Source organism: Stegastes partitus, unplaced genomic scaffold, assembly GCF_000690725.1.
Source record: "Stegastes partitus isolate 25-593 unplaced genomic scaffold, Stegastes_partitus-1.0.2 Scaffold1475, whole genome shotgun sequence".
In the NCBI taxonomy this organism is placed as follows: domain Eukaryota; kingdom Metazoa; phylum Chordata; class Actinopteri; family Pomacentridae; genus Stegastes; species Stegastes partitus.
Genome location: NW_007579206.1, coordinates 30756 through 43610, shown reverse-complemented (window position 1 = coordinate 43610; position 12855 = coordinate 30756). Strand labels below are relative to the sequence as shown.

Sequence of the window (12855 nt, the reverse complement as noted above, 5' to 3'; positions counted from 1 at the left end):
TGAAAGGGGCTCCTTCACACCTTCAATGTCCAAAAGGATTCCGATCACCATTCCCTTGATGAAGTCCTCCTCAGGATCTGTTAGCTTCATGCAAAAACAAAAAACAAAAAGATGCCTGTGCTTTAGACATGTTTTGCTCTTGAGTGTATCCACACAGCAGATGCCTGAAATGACATGTGTAACCCTGTCCATTGTGAACTACTTTTTGTATCATTGAACAACATCTTGCTGCTTACCTCACACCTCTTCATCATTGTAGAAGGATTTTCTTTCATGTACCATGGCAGTCCCTGCAAAGCTGCTGGCCTCTTCCTTTGGTTTGACGCCTGCAAAAACATGATACATGAATTCATTTGATAGCACAACTCTGATTTTTGTCAACCCTCAAATGACAGAAACTGAGCTTTTAGTTCAAGAGAGGTAACTTCAGCTCTGACCCTCTCACTGGCAGAGTTTCTCTCCATCTCCTCCATCTTACAGAACCAGCTATGTTGTTTCATTTTCTTGTTCATTCAGTCTGTATCAAAGTGCCTATCCAAGCACATTAATTAGAGGAGCTTTACTGTCTGTCATAATCTACATCCTGGTCCCTCTCCTCAGTGGGGTTGCACAATTAATGTGAACCACAACTATAACAAATATGCACTTACATCATGGTCGAGACTCTCCATTAAGGATAGAATAGAATAGAATAGAAAAATACTTTATTTATCCCAGTCTGGGAAATTACTGTGGTACAGCAGCAAGAGAAAAACACCAATCCCAACAGAAGAAGAGCCAAAGTTAAATATTATTTAAAAAATTAAAAATAAGTGAATAAAATAAAATAAATAAAACAACTGCACAAAATGTGCAAATTGAAAAAACAGTGCAAAGACAGAGGGTTTTACAGAGCAGAGGGCTGAGAACGCTCTGTGTTGTTCAGGGTTACTGCTCTGGGTTCCGGTACCGGTCCTTGTACAGCGGAGCTGAATCAGTCTGTTTGAGAAGGAGCTCCGCTGCCTGTCCAGAAGGGGGTGGAGAGGGTGGTCGGGCTGATCCAGAACAGATACCAGCTTGTTCAGAGACCTCCTCTCCACCACCGCTTCCATGGTGTCCGGTTTGCAGCCGGTACCGGAGCCAGCCTTCCTGATCAGTTTGTTCAGTCTGTTGGTGTCGCCGGCTCCGATGCTGCCTCCCCAGCAGACTACAGCAGAGAACACTGGCAACAACAGACTGATAAAACATGTTCAACATCTTGCTGCACACACCGAAGGATCTCAGCTTCCTCAGGAAGTAGAGTCTGCTCATCCCCTTCTTGTATTCAGCCTCGGTGTTGATCCTCCAGTTCAGTCTTCTGCTGTCAGTGTGGACGCCCAGGTCCCTGTACAGTCCCTGACAAAAGTCTTGTCGCTTGGGTACAAGTTGACCTTAAGTGCCCCTCAAATATATGTCTAATCAATTTTTTTTTTCAACAAATGGCTAATTTCAATCCTAACAGCTTTTGAAATAATATTTTGGTGCAAAAAAAACCGGCTGAAAAGCATTCTAACGTTCACAGCTTGGTAAAGCCCACTGAGTCAGTTTTTGCAAAGACAAAAGTCTTGTCGCCTTGTCATATGATGCACCCAATCCTAGATTACAGCCTCACCTGTGATCAATAATTGATCAGTCAGTTAGTNCAACAGAGTGTGTTTAGTGGGAGGCTGCGTCAGTTTTGCTGTAGAGCGGAGAGATACAGAAATTCATTCCTGCCAACAGCCATCACTTTAAAAAACAAATCTGACTGACTGAATGATTATTATTATTGTTGTATAAAATATATGTTATATTGATTTAAAACAAAAAAAACAAAAAAAGAAAGGTGAGCTTTTACAGGATTGAATTTCCCTTCTGGGATGAATAAAGTATTTTTCATTCATTCATGTATGCACTAGGTGGCAGTATAGCCTGTCCTGTGTTACGCTATGAGTTGGTACATGAACACGCATGCACAATGTTTGAACGGACCAAGATGTTCCAGCTACAAAAACGGCTTGCAGCTCACAGAAGCTAGCAGCACAGATGTTAATGCGTGATGAATAACAGAAGGCAGAAAATTGCAAGGAATAAAAGAGACAATTTATTTTTTTGTTTCGTGCCAGTCTTATGTTCTACACTCCAATCCAGTTGGTGGCGTTACTGCGCCTTCCAAACTGACTTGCCAACGGCCATTAAAGCCGAAGAAGAAGCCGAAGAAGAAGACGAAGAAGCGGCAGCAGCACCACCACCACCACCAAACCACAAGTAGAAGAAGCAGCAGCAGCAGCGGGAGGACTGCTGGAGGTCCAGGCAGCGACATGTCTGCTCTCAGGCCACCCGGAAGTCAGCGGCCTGCTGCTCACCGAGCTCAACCTGAAGAGCCGGCGGAGGGCCAGAGGAGCCGGCGGCCTACTCAGCCTCCACAGCGGGTAATAGCACCGAGCACCACTGTAGCCCCGATTCACACCCTGCCAGGGCCGAGCCGGGCTGGGCCGAGCCGAGCCGGGTGTCTCAGCTAAAGTCAGACAGCGCTTAAACGAGCCTACCAGGTTAGTAGTGTGAGTTTACTGCGACCCCCGTTTGTTGTGTTTCACATGTAGCCGCTCCTCAGCGCGCCGCACCAGCCCCGCTACATGTGACGGTCCAGTCGGTTTCTGAACCGGTAGCTCCTGTGGAGGAGCAGGACTGGAGGTAAACAAGTTGGCCGTCACAGAGCAGCCGGGGCTGGACCGGGCTCTGCTGGACACCGGTCCGGCCTCTTCCTGCTTCCCCCGTCGCTGCCTGCTCGTCTCGTTTCCTCCGCTACGGAACTAACGGCGGTAACGGCAACAGGCCAGCACCCAGCACCCAGCACCCAGCCTGCTGTTCACCGCTCAGTCCCTGGTTCCGTTGAACACTGAGGCTAGATTCTGTGCTGAGCCCAGCAGCAGGATGGTCGGTGTGAGCATTCAGCAACAACAGTGGTTGTTCTGGCTCCAGCTGCTCCCAGCAGGAAGACAAGCGGAGTCAGTGTGACGTGTGAGGAGCCTGTGATCGTAGAAGCGGCCATTGATAACCAAACAGGAGAGATGACGTGTGTCACGTGACGCTATGACGCTGTCCTGGTCACTGTGCGATCATTTCTTGATACCAATAGTTTGTCTTCTGCAGTTTCATCTGCTGTTCTTCTCTGTTGTTATTTTTTTCTGTTTTGTAACTTAAATTGACCACTAAGGTCTATATCTTAAAGTATTATTAGTTATTGGTTTCCAGACTCTGTTTCAGGTCAATCTGTGGCTCCTGCTATCTTACCTGCTAGCTGTTAGCATAGGCGTAGCCACTGTAACAGCAGCTAACGTCCTGACTTGTGGAGATGGCCGTGCTTCTGTTCAGTTTTTGCATGTCTGTCAGTTAGAGCAGACTGTTGAACCTAATATGACTTTTGAATGATGTTACAGTGCTCTAGATAGCATTAGCTGCACCACTTGTTCACACCTGCAAGTGAAGTATTGGGGCCTTTTTGTGTAACAGGAGCAGTATGAATGCTTGTGTAGCATGTTTGTTCATTCCAACCTGAGCAGCTACCAGGCTTGTATAGTGCTTGTCTACCTTAGTGGTACTCAAAGCACTTTCCAATGTGTTCTCATTCGCCCAGCTCCGTTCATTCGTCAGAGCTTCTCTGCTCCGCTGATGTGGTTTCTGTCAATGGAAAAAGATAATAATAATAATAATAATAATTTCGCAGAATATGCAAGATCCATAGTGGATTCAGGGTAGAGGATGATGAGTTGCATGCAAGACCCTGTGTCTGTGCGAAGCAGAACTAACATCAACTTAGTGTTGTGTGCCGTAGTGTTTTCTGACAAACACATTTGCTACATGTACTAACACTGGGGGGGGGATTAATGAGAAGATCCACGCTCTTCGGTCCACTTAGCTGCAAGTTGCACAGACTGCAACACAGTGAGTTTGAGCAAGAGCAACTGCGTTGTGAAAGTTATGGACAATCTTTGAATGGAGTTTCCAGTCTGCACCATGTGCATCACACAGTCGTCGTCAGTCTTGCTGAAGTAAACGAGCTGCGGTCTGATTTCCTCCATATCAGCCTGTGTCCTTACATTTCCATAAACCATCTCATAAGTGTCATATGAATTCCAATCCTAAATGTTGGTATGTCCTGTTCTGCAAGTACTCATTATTTGAAGCTCACAAGGTCTTGGTTGTCTGTCTTGTGAACATGCTAAGAGGGTTCAGTTAGGCACACGTTGCTCAGACACTGAGTTTGATTCGTGACGAGGCCCTGTTCCTCCCCACATTTTTCGTTTGTCTTCATATGAACCTTTTGTGCATTTTTCCATGTTATTATTTCTGTCAATATTCGTATTGTATGTTACCACTATATGTAGGTATGATTATATATTTCCTTGTTCATATGAATGTGTCAAGCCCAGTGGACACACTTTACATCCAAATTCCCATAGTTCTTGGTTGCTCTTGAAGTACTGGACCTTTCGAACAATGCTCGTTAATTCTCTATGCAACTGTCAGTGATTTATAAAATAAATAAATAAAAAGTCAAAATGAAATCTTGGGTTTACAGCAAATGTAACCATAGTTACAGCCTACATACAGTTGTGTTCATTTCTACACCTATTCCTCTAAATTGGTCAAGCACAGTGGTGGAAATGTTCTGATTTGAGATTTGACTTGGCTTCACAGACTGGACAGTTTGCAGTCATTGATTTAACTATGAATCCGCCATCATATTGAAGAGTAACTTTTATACAGATGGGCTCACATTTATGTTAAAATTGACCCAAACCAATAGCTCAGAAATAAGAAATGGACTTTAACTGAGTGGGCTAGTCAAGAAAAAAAGCTTAGACTTAAATCCCATTTAAAAGTTGTGAGGGAATTTGAAACTGGCACAATGTGTAAGAGTACCCATAAACATCTTACATATGAACAACTTTTGCCTGCCTGGAAGAATTACAGCAAGCTGATATTCTGCTAAAGATGGCAATTTTCGCTTCTGAAGCCAAAGTTGTACATAATTTTTTCCACAGAAAGTTATTGCATCTGTTCATATTTTCTGTTGGATAATTGATTGAAAAAGCAATTTTCTTGGTGGCGCTTTTCAAGTATATCAATTACTATCCAGCTGAATTTGAGAATATGTAATATACATAATATATATAATACATAATATACATAGAACTTTTGTTTTTGCAGGTTGATGTCAGTCTAACCCAAATTGGACCTCCCAGACATCCCATATGGCTCCATGGGGATGACCCCACCACTAGAGAGCCCCAGCTGGATGACTGTGAGCGGATGGGGACTCTGTTTGGGATGCTCAACAAGGGTCTGCGAGGAATGGGCTTCAGCCAGATGTACTTTGGGGACAAGATAGTTGAGCCAGTAGTGATTGTCTTCTTCTGGTTGCTGCTCTGGTTCTTGGGCATCCAGGCCTTGGGACTGGTGGGAACTCTGTGCATCATTATCATCTACATCCAGAAGTAAAATGCTGATGACCAGTGTGGAGCCTGCTGCTTGGTCAGTGCTTACACGTGTGGGAATCATTTTATGCTAATTACTCTTTCGTTTGGAATCGGCTGCAGATCAGTGTTTGGGGGACAACTAGGGAGACGTCTGAACCTGTGTAGTGACGGTGTTTTATGGAGACTCGGTAGAGAAAACTGGGAAGGGTTTTTTTTTTTTTTTTTTAAACCACAGGATTGTCTGATGTAGAGCTTCGTTAGCCTCCGGAGCAATGTCCTGCCTCTGCTGCTGTGGTCATGTTCTAACGGTGTTGACAAGCTCATTTGAAGCAACAGAAAGGTACAGTGAGAAATGGTTTGTTTCTGGTAGAGTCAGAAGCTACAAAGCGAAGGCCGGGAGACCCAGCACTCAGGAAACAGAACTGCACACACCTCTCTGTGGAGTGATTGACTTGGAAAAATGTGAGCTAATTAATCATAAGAAACTGACAGTAAAGTTGAATTGCAGTATGTGTTCTTGTACAACCTTTGACTGTAAAATGTTTACTTTTATGATGCAAAGTAGGGATGCACAAAATGTTCTGATAAATGGCCACACATGTAAACAAAGTGGTTATTTCATGCCACGTTTGGTGGAACGACAAAACTAACCTTCAACAATGGATGCAGCAACTGTTTTGTCTTCCAGTTAGCCTCTGCTTGTGTTTCAGAGCTATATGGAACGTTAGCAGTGGCACTGCTACAGACAGTGAGCGTACTGATAAAACAGTCATAGGCTCATTCAAGATGAACTGTGCCTTGCCTGGAAAGTAGAGCAGAGCGAGCAGGGGCAGCCGGCGGCAGAGTTCAACAAGACAGGCGGTTTCAACAGCCTTCAGTCTCCACAGGACTTTACAGAAACACAAATGTATTCAAATGTTATCAGATGCATGCATATATGCAGTCCCCAGTAATTTCAGTTACGACAGAGGAGTCTGTAAAAATGCTGCACGGACCATCTGTGATCTCTGTTAATTGTTGTGTTGACCTTTGTCTTTCATGAACTGATGGAATCGGCCTCATCAGTTTGCTGCTCATATCAATCAGCTGAGCTCCACCGTCCTTCTCAAATTAGACTCCATAAATACATTGAAAATAATATTTAATTGTCAGTACAGTAAAAAGAAATGCAAGATAACATTTCATTATTGATCTGTCAGATAATCAAACTGTCAGGGCTTTACATATGTATACGCTACTTTCAGATTTTTTTCAAGAGCCCTCTTTAGATCACCAAAGCCTGTCGGATTCCTCATCTGGGGAAGATGAAATTAAAGAAAAACTTGACATTTTACAGATATGCCAGAATGCACAGAATGTTTGTCATGATTATTCTCCCAAAACTGACAAGTCGTTGCACATAAATATATTTCTTAGGATAAGTGGCAGATAAGGCAGGATGAAGGGAAACAAGACAAAAAAAAAATTGGAACTAGAGAATATCTGGTTTTCAATTATCAAAAGGTAGATTTTTGCTTGCGTTGTCCTTTTTTCCGGTTATTGTTCTAGTCTCAGGTAGTTTTTACAGTTAAACTTATTTGTTCCTCTTTTATTGTACATATTGCTGTTCGGTTTTTTAAAAATCTACACACATGAACTGAATGTAGTCATCACACTGATTTGAACGTTTACAGAAGTTTTCCAGGGGCCACATCACCACTGATGGTGATGTATATAACTCCAGATTTACAGTAGCTGTGCTACATTTGATCTTGTTTTAAGAGACATTATTCAGTTATTTTAAACATAAGTTGTTTAGAGGGCATTTGCACTCAATTTAATTAACATTGACAATCCAATCTACATTTGTTGCAATGTGTATGATTTTAAAAAACAAAACCAGTGCTCTAAAAATATTCTTTGTCTCTGAGTTCTACAGCACTGTCTGCAGAAAGTATAGACAATCATATTTTGTATTTTATTTGTGGGAAAGTCATGTAAGATTAATATTGTTAGTCTTCCTGTTCTTGTAGCATTGCTGTGATTTGAAGACCCGACCAGTGATTGTAATGTTGTTTTGCATCTAAGAATTATCACAAGCCTCTCATCACTTTAAACCATTTTCCAATTCAGTATGGGATGTTTTGGATTTGTCAGGGTGGATAAACCATGAAACCTATTACATTTGTGTAATTCATCTCAATGAACATTACAGCTGATTTTTCAAACATGGTTTAAGTTTACCATCTTAGTTTGGTGTGCTATCGTGCACGTCAGTATGATTACATTTCCAAGTAGCTGCTCATAAAACAAAATGCTGGAGAAATAGCACATCTGGCCTGATGATGGCACGAGAGGAAAGGTCAGTGGATCGTCCAGGTTTTTACAGTTCATCCTATGTGTCATGGTAACCCACCCAGCAGAACAAATGTGAACCTTATGGTGGCATGAAACTAGCACTCAGGTCACTACAGTCAGTAGGATTCCTAGTCTGTGGAACATGGATTTCTGTAAATCCATCCATTTAATAGCCATTGAGCGAAAAACATGCAAAATAAATCCGAAAACAAACAACACAACGAGCTCATACAAAATCATGTACAACAGTGACAGCACAACATGAAATCTATCATTCATTTAGCCCTGATTACCCAAGCCCAATTAGTTACCAGAATACTACCACCATCTTTAGCCACCAAGATATCAAAGGCTGGTGAAATGCTCAAAGGAGAGGCAAGAAGTCAAAATGGGGTTTGAATATTCCGTGTCAGAGGAACACAGGTGAACAGTAAGTAAGCAGCAGGCCAGTCACAAAAAAAACAAAATAAAACGCCAGGATCTGGCCAGAGGGTGCATCCTCAGCACTCCAAGACTGTTTTATGGACACTGACTGGGAGGTTTTCAAAACAGCAGGGTGATCAGACTGATGTTGGGAAGTATGCTGGGGCGGTAACCAGCTACATGGCAAAGTGTACAGAAGATGTCACTGTCATAAAGACTTTCACAGCACGTGGAAACCAAAAACCCTGGATGACTGCAGAGGTGTGTTTGCTGCTGACCGCCCGTGACGTAGCCTTGAGAGTGGGAGACAGGACTGCTCTTCACTTATGGGGCCATTATTGTAGCAAAACTATTTGTCCATGTGTATAGAGAGTTGTCTGTCTGTCTCTCAATCTGTTCGTCCAAAGTGACATTTGTCAATGTGTAAAAGAAGTTGTCAATGCGTCTGTATTTTCAGCATTTGTACTTCAATACGCAGATTTTTCAACTTGTAATACCTTTGTACACATTGACAAGTCTTTGAACGTATTGAGAACTCTTACGATATGTACACATTTTAAGACAGATGAGCAGATTTTTTACACATTTGAATACCTAATTACAGACAGACAAATTCCGGTTCTCATTGACAACTTCTTTTACACATTGACCCCATATTCACTCAGCCAGATCTGAGCTCTCAAAAGGGATCAAGGCTGCAAAACGCACCTACACAGAGAGAAGCCAGGAACACCTCTGTGACACAGGAACCACCAGATGGATGTGGCAGGGAGTCCAGGCACTAATGGACTACAAGACCAAGCAAAGGGTCGACGACGATAACACTTCTCTTCCAGGCTCAACAACTTCTTTGCACGCTTTGAAGTATCGAACCTGGCAATCAGAGAGAGGGCTGGTCCTTCTCCTTCATCTGTCAGGCTAGCTTTCACCATTAATGCAGCAGACACTCAGAGGACCCTTGCCAGGGTCAACCCACGAAAAGCAGCAGGACTGGACAACATCCCGGGATGTGTGCTTAGAGTCTGTGCTGACGAGCTGACAGATGTGCTGACTGACATTTTCAACATCTCTGTCAGTCAGGCCATTGTCCCCAGATGCTTCAAAACATCCACCATAGTTCCAGTGGCAAATAAATCAGTTGTAGCCTGTCTTAATGACTATCGTCCCATCACACTGACACAGATTGTAATGAAGTGTTTTGAACGGCTCGTCAAACCACACATCACAGCCAGCCTTCCTGCATCACTCCCAACCACTCCACAGAGGATGCAATATCCACCACCTTGCACTCAGTCATCACCCACCTGGAAAATACAGACACCTACGCTAGAGTCCTGTACATTGATTTTAGCTCTATCATCCCCCAGAGATTAAGAGAGAAACTCCTCCTACTCTGCCTGGATACCGCCACATGTCTCTGGGTCTTGGACTTTCTGACTGAAAGACCCCAGTCTGTCTGAGTCTGAAGAACATCTCCAACTCTATCACGCTGAGCACTGGATCTCCTCAAGGCTGTGTCTACTCAGTCCACTGTTGTTCACACTGCTAGCACTGCAGCCACACCTGAGGGAATCCAAATGATCAAGTTTGCTGATGATACCACAGTGGTGGGACTTGTTCGCGGGAACAAAGAATCAATGTACAGAGATGAAGTGAAACACCTAGACGGCTGGTGCAGTAAGTACAACCTGCTGCATGGTCAAAACAAAGGAGATGATCATTGACTTCCGAAGGTCACGTCCTGAGCATGCCCCCCTCAGCATCAGCAGCTGCACAGTGGAGAACATCAGGTTCCTAGGAGTGCAGATCTTGTAGGACCTGAGCTGGAATAAGAACACCGAAGTGATCACCAAACGGTCCCAGCAGAGACAGCATGTCCTGAGGGAGCTGAAACAAGCCTCTCTCCCTGCCAACATCCTCAGGACTTTTTACAGAGGTGTGGTGTCCCAGAACTTTTCCAGAGCTGCTGCAGGAGCAGGGCACTGAACATTGTCAGGGACTCCTCACACCCTCTCCATAAACTGTTTGAACTGCTACCATCAGGCAAACGTTTCTGGAACATTAAAGGAAGAACCTCCAGACTGATTAACAGCTTCATGCTACAAACTGTCAGAATGCTAAACTGCTGATCCAGATATGCAAACACTTCTTTATTTCAATTGCTTTGAGTCATTGGATCCTGAAGAAACACTCTTTCATCTTGCCTGTAAATAAACTTGATTTGATAAAAGTGTTTGCACACTTGAGCACTAAAGCTAAAACTACAGAGGCATGTTTGAATAGACACACACACACTGTTGGAACAGTCACATAACTAATAAATATTTAAGGTCACGCCTCATCCTTACTCTCGCTCCGACTGGTCGAGGCAGATGACCACCTTCCCTGAGCCTAGTGCTTTCTGAGGGGTTTTTTTCCCTCCCTGTTAAAGGGTTTGGTTTGTTTTTTGAGTTCCTTCCCACCATCGCCAACTGCTTGTTCAAAGTCCAAAGGCATCTTTGGATTGTTGAGTTTTCTGTTCTTTGTTAAAAATTTGGTCTTTACCTCACGATGTGAAGTGCTATGATATGAAAAGGTGTGAATTGGTGCTACATAAAGAAAATTATAGCGGGGTCACTTAACAGATTCAGTTATAAGTTCTTGAAAGAATCTGTTAGACACACGTGATATATATGTTTATGTGTGTTTATATACAGTGCTTAACAAATGTATTAGACTACCTGTCATAAAAATGTGAAAACGTAAATATTGTAGAAATCTTTCAAAAACTTGTGCAAAGCTAAAAATATTATTTGGCAATTAACATTCTGAAGCAACTTAATAATCCTTTTTCACACGGACAAGGTGTCAGAAAAGTTCCAGGACTGGTGTTACAAAAGATATATTACAAACCCAAACTACAAACTATGAGTTTTCCCCTTCACATGATCAACTACAAAGAGATCCCACGGCGTTTGCTTTGTTCAGTGCATGAGAAGAGGCGAGCGTTGTGGCAGGACGAGTCGTGGCTGCTTGACCATGACAACCTGCTCACAGCGCCCTGAGCATCTGACAGTTCCTGGCTGAGAAGAACATCTCCGTGCTGGAGCAACCTCCCTACTCACCCCACCTGGCTCCGTGGGATTGTTTCCTCTTCCCCAAGCTCAACAGGGGTCATCAAGGGGACCCGTTTTGAAGACGTGGACGACATCAGATGGCTGTGACGGCGGAGCTGTGGAGGATCCTGGAAGAACTGTTCGAGGAGTGCATGGCGGTGTGAAGAGAAGGCTGGGAACGTGTGTTAGTCTCCAGGGGGATTACTCTGAAGGGGAAAACTTGTAGTTTGGATTTGAAATATAGTCATATTTTTTTCCATGACTGTTCATCTTTTGTGACACCAGTCCTTGAACTTCTCTGACACACCTCATAATAACCAAAAGCCTTCATATTTTGTATGGCCTCCTGTGGCCTTGATAACAGCTGCATTCTTGCTACCATTGTTTTATGTACTTTTAAACAGTCGTTGTTGTTACTGACTTCCACATAGTTTCTAGCTGTCTCCACAGACTTGCTTTAGAATTAACTTTTGTGTGATCAGTCTTTGAACATACCATATCCCAAATTTGTTCAATACGATTCATCCTCCTCTAGCTATCAACAGTCCAGCGTTTGTGCTCCCTGGAAAATCTCAGGCGTTTCTGGATGTTTGCAGGCCACATTATTGGATTCTTAGCAGCTCTTCTTCACTTTAAGCGTTGTTCCATCAGTCGTCTCTTATTGTCTTTCTGGAAGATCAGCAGCGGTCTTCCTTCTGTCTCTAGTACTTCAGATCTTGAGGTGTCTGACATCTGCTTCAATTAACTTTGTCAGTGCCAGTCTCAGCATCTAACTCCAAATCATACTTGACCAAACTGTGAGAACACTTTGTCTTTCCCTGTTTCTCTCAGAGACCATCCAGCATCATGAAGTGCTTTAATGGGGCTCTTTCATTTTCAGTGAACTCTTCACATTTTACCATTTTGAACAGGAATGAGGAATTTCAAACTGAATTTGCCTTTTTATACCCAAGTCTGAGCCACTCAGCTTCTCTGAGAAGTCAGGAATGAGTCAAGCATAACATTCAACCACTGAAACTGATTTTTCTGTTCAGGAATGCAAGTACATAACTCTAATCTGACATCCTAATCAAGAAATAATAATGTGCTGTACTATTTTTTCCTGTTTTTACGTATAACAGTAAATTTGAAAATTCATAGATAACAAGAATTATATTTTAGCATTAAAAACATCATTTTAGTTAAAGAGCTTCTACATACTGGTGTATTAACCATTACAGAAACATAAAAAATGCTTTTGGTAATTACCAGTGCTGTTAATGTAGGGCAGCTGTGGCATAAACCTGACACTGGGTGGTGGTATACACACACACACACACACACACACACACACACATATATACATATGCAAGTGGGTGTGTATATACCAGCAGATTATATGCCACCTCAAATTATCACAGACTGTGGAAACATCACACTGGACTTCAAATACCTTAGATTCTGTGTCTCTCTACTCTTTGTTCAGATTCTAGGACCTTCATTTCCAAATAAAATGCAAAATATACTTTAGTCTGAAAAGA

General features: G+C 42.9%; 1 protein-coding gene across 2 annotated transcripts; it reads left to right on the top strand.

Annotated features, from left to right (window-relative positions):
* The first annotated feature begins 1905 nt into the window (after nt 1–1905).
* On the top strand, nt 1906–7638 carry fam241a (family with sequence similarity 241 member A). Of its 2 annotated transcripts, none has more exons than XM_008299869.1 (2): nt 1906–2429; nt 5212–7638. In XM_008299869.1, exons 1-2 carry the CDS (start codon nt 2319–2321, stop codon nt 5500–5502), a joined length of 402 nt encoding a protein of 133 aa, XP_008298091.1. In that variant the 5' UTR covers nt 1906–2318; the 3' UTR covers nt 5503–7638. The 2 variants fall into 2 exon arrangements, 1 of the variants encoding a protein (XP_008298091.1); XR_520905.1 differs by having other exon boundaries at nt 2337–2549; nt 5212–5297.
* Nucleotides 7639–12855: the final 5217 nt, after the last annotated feature.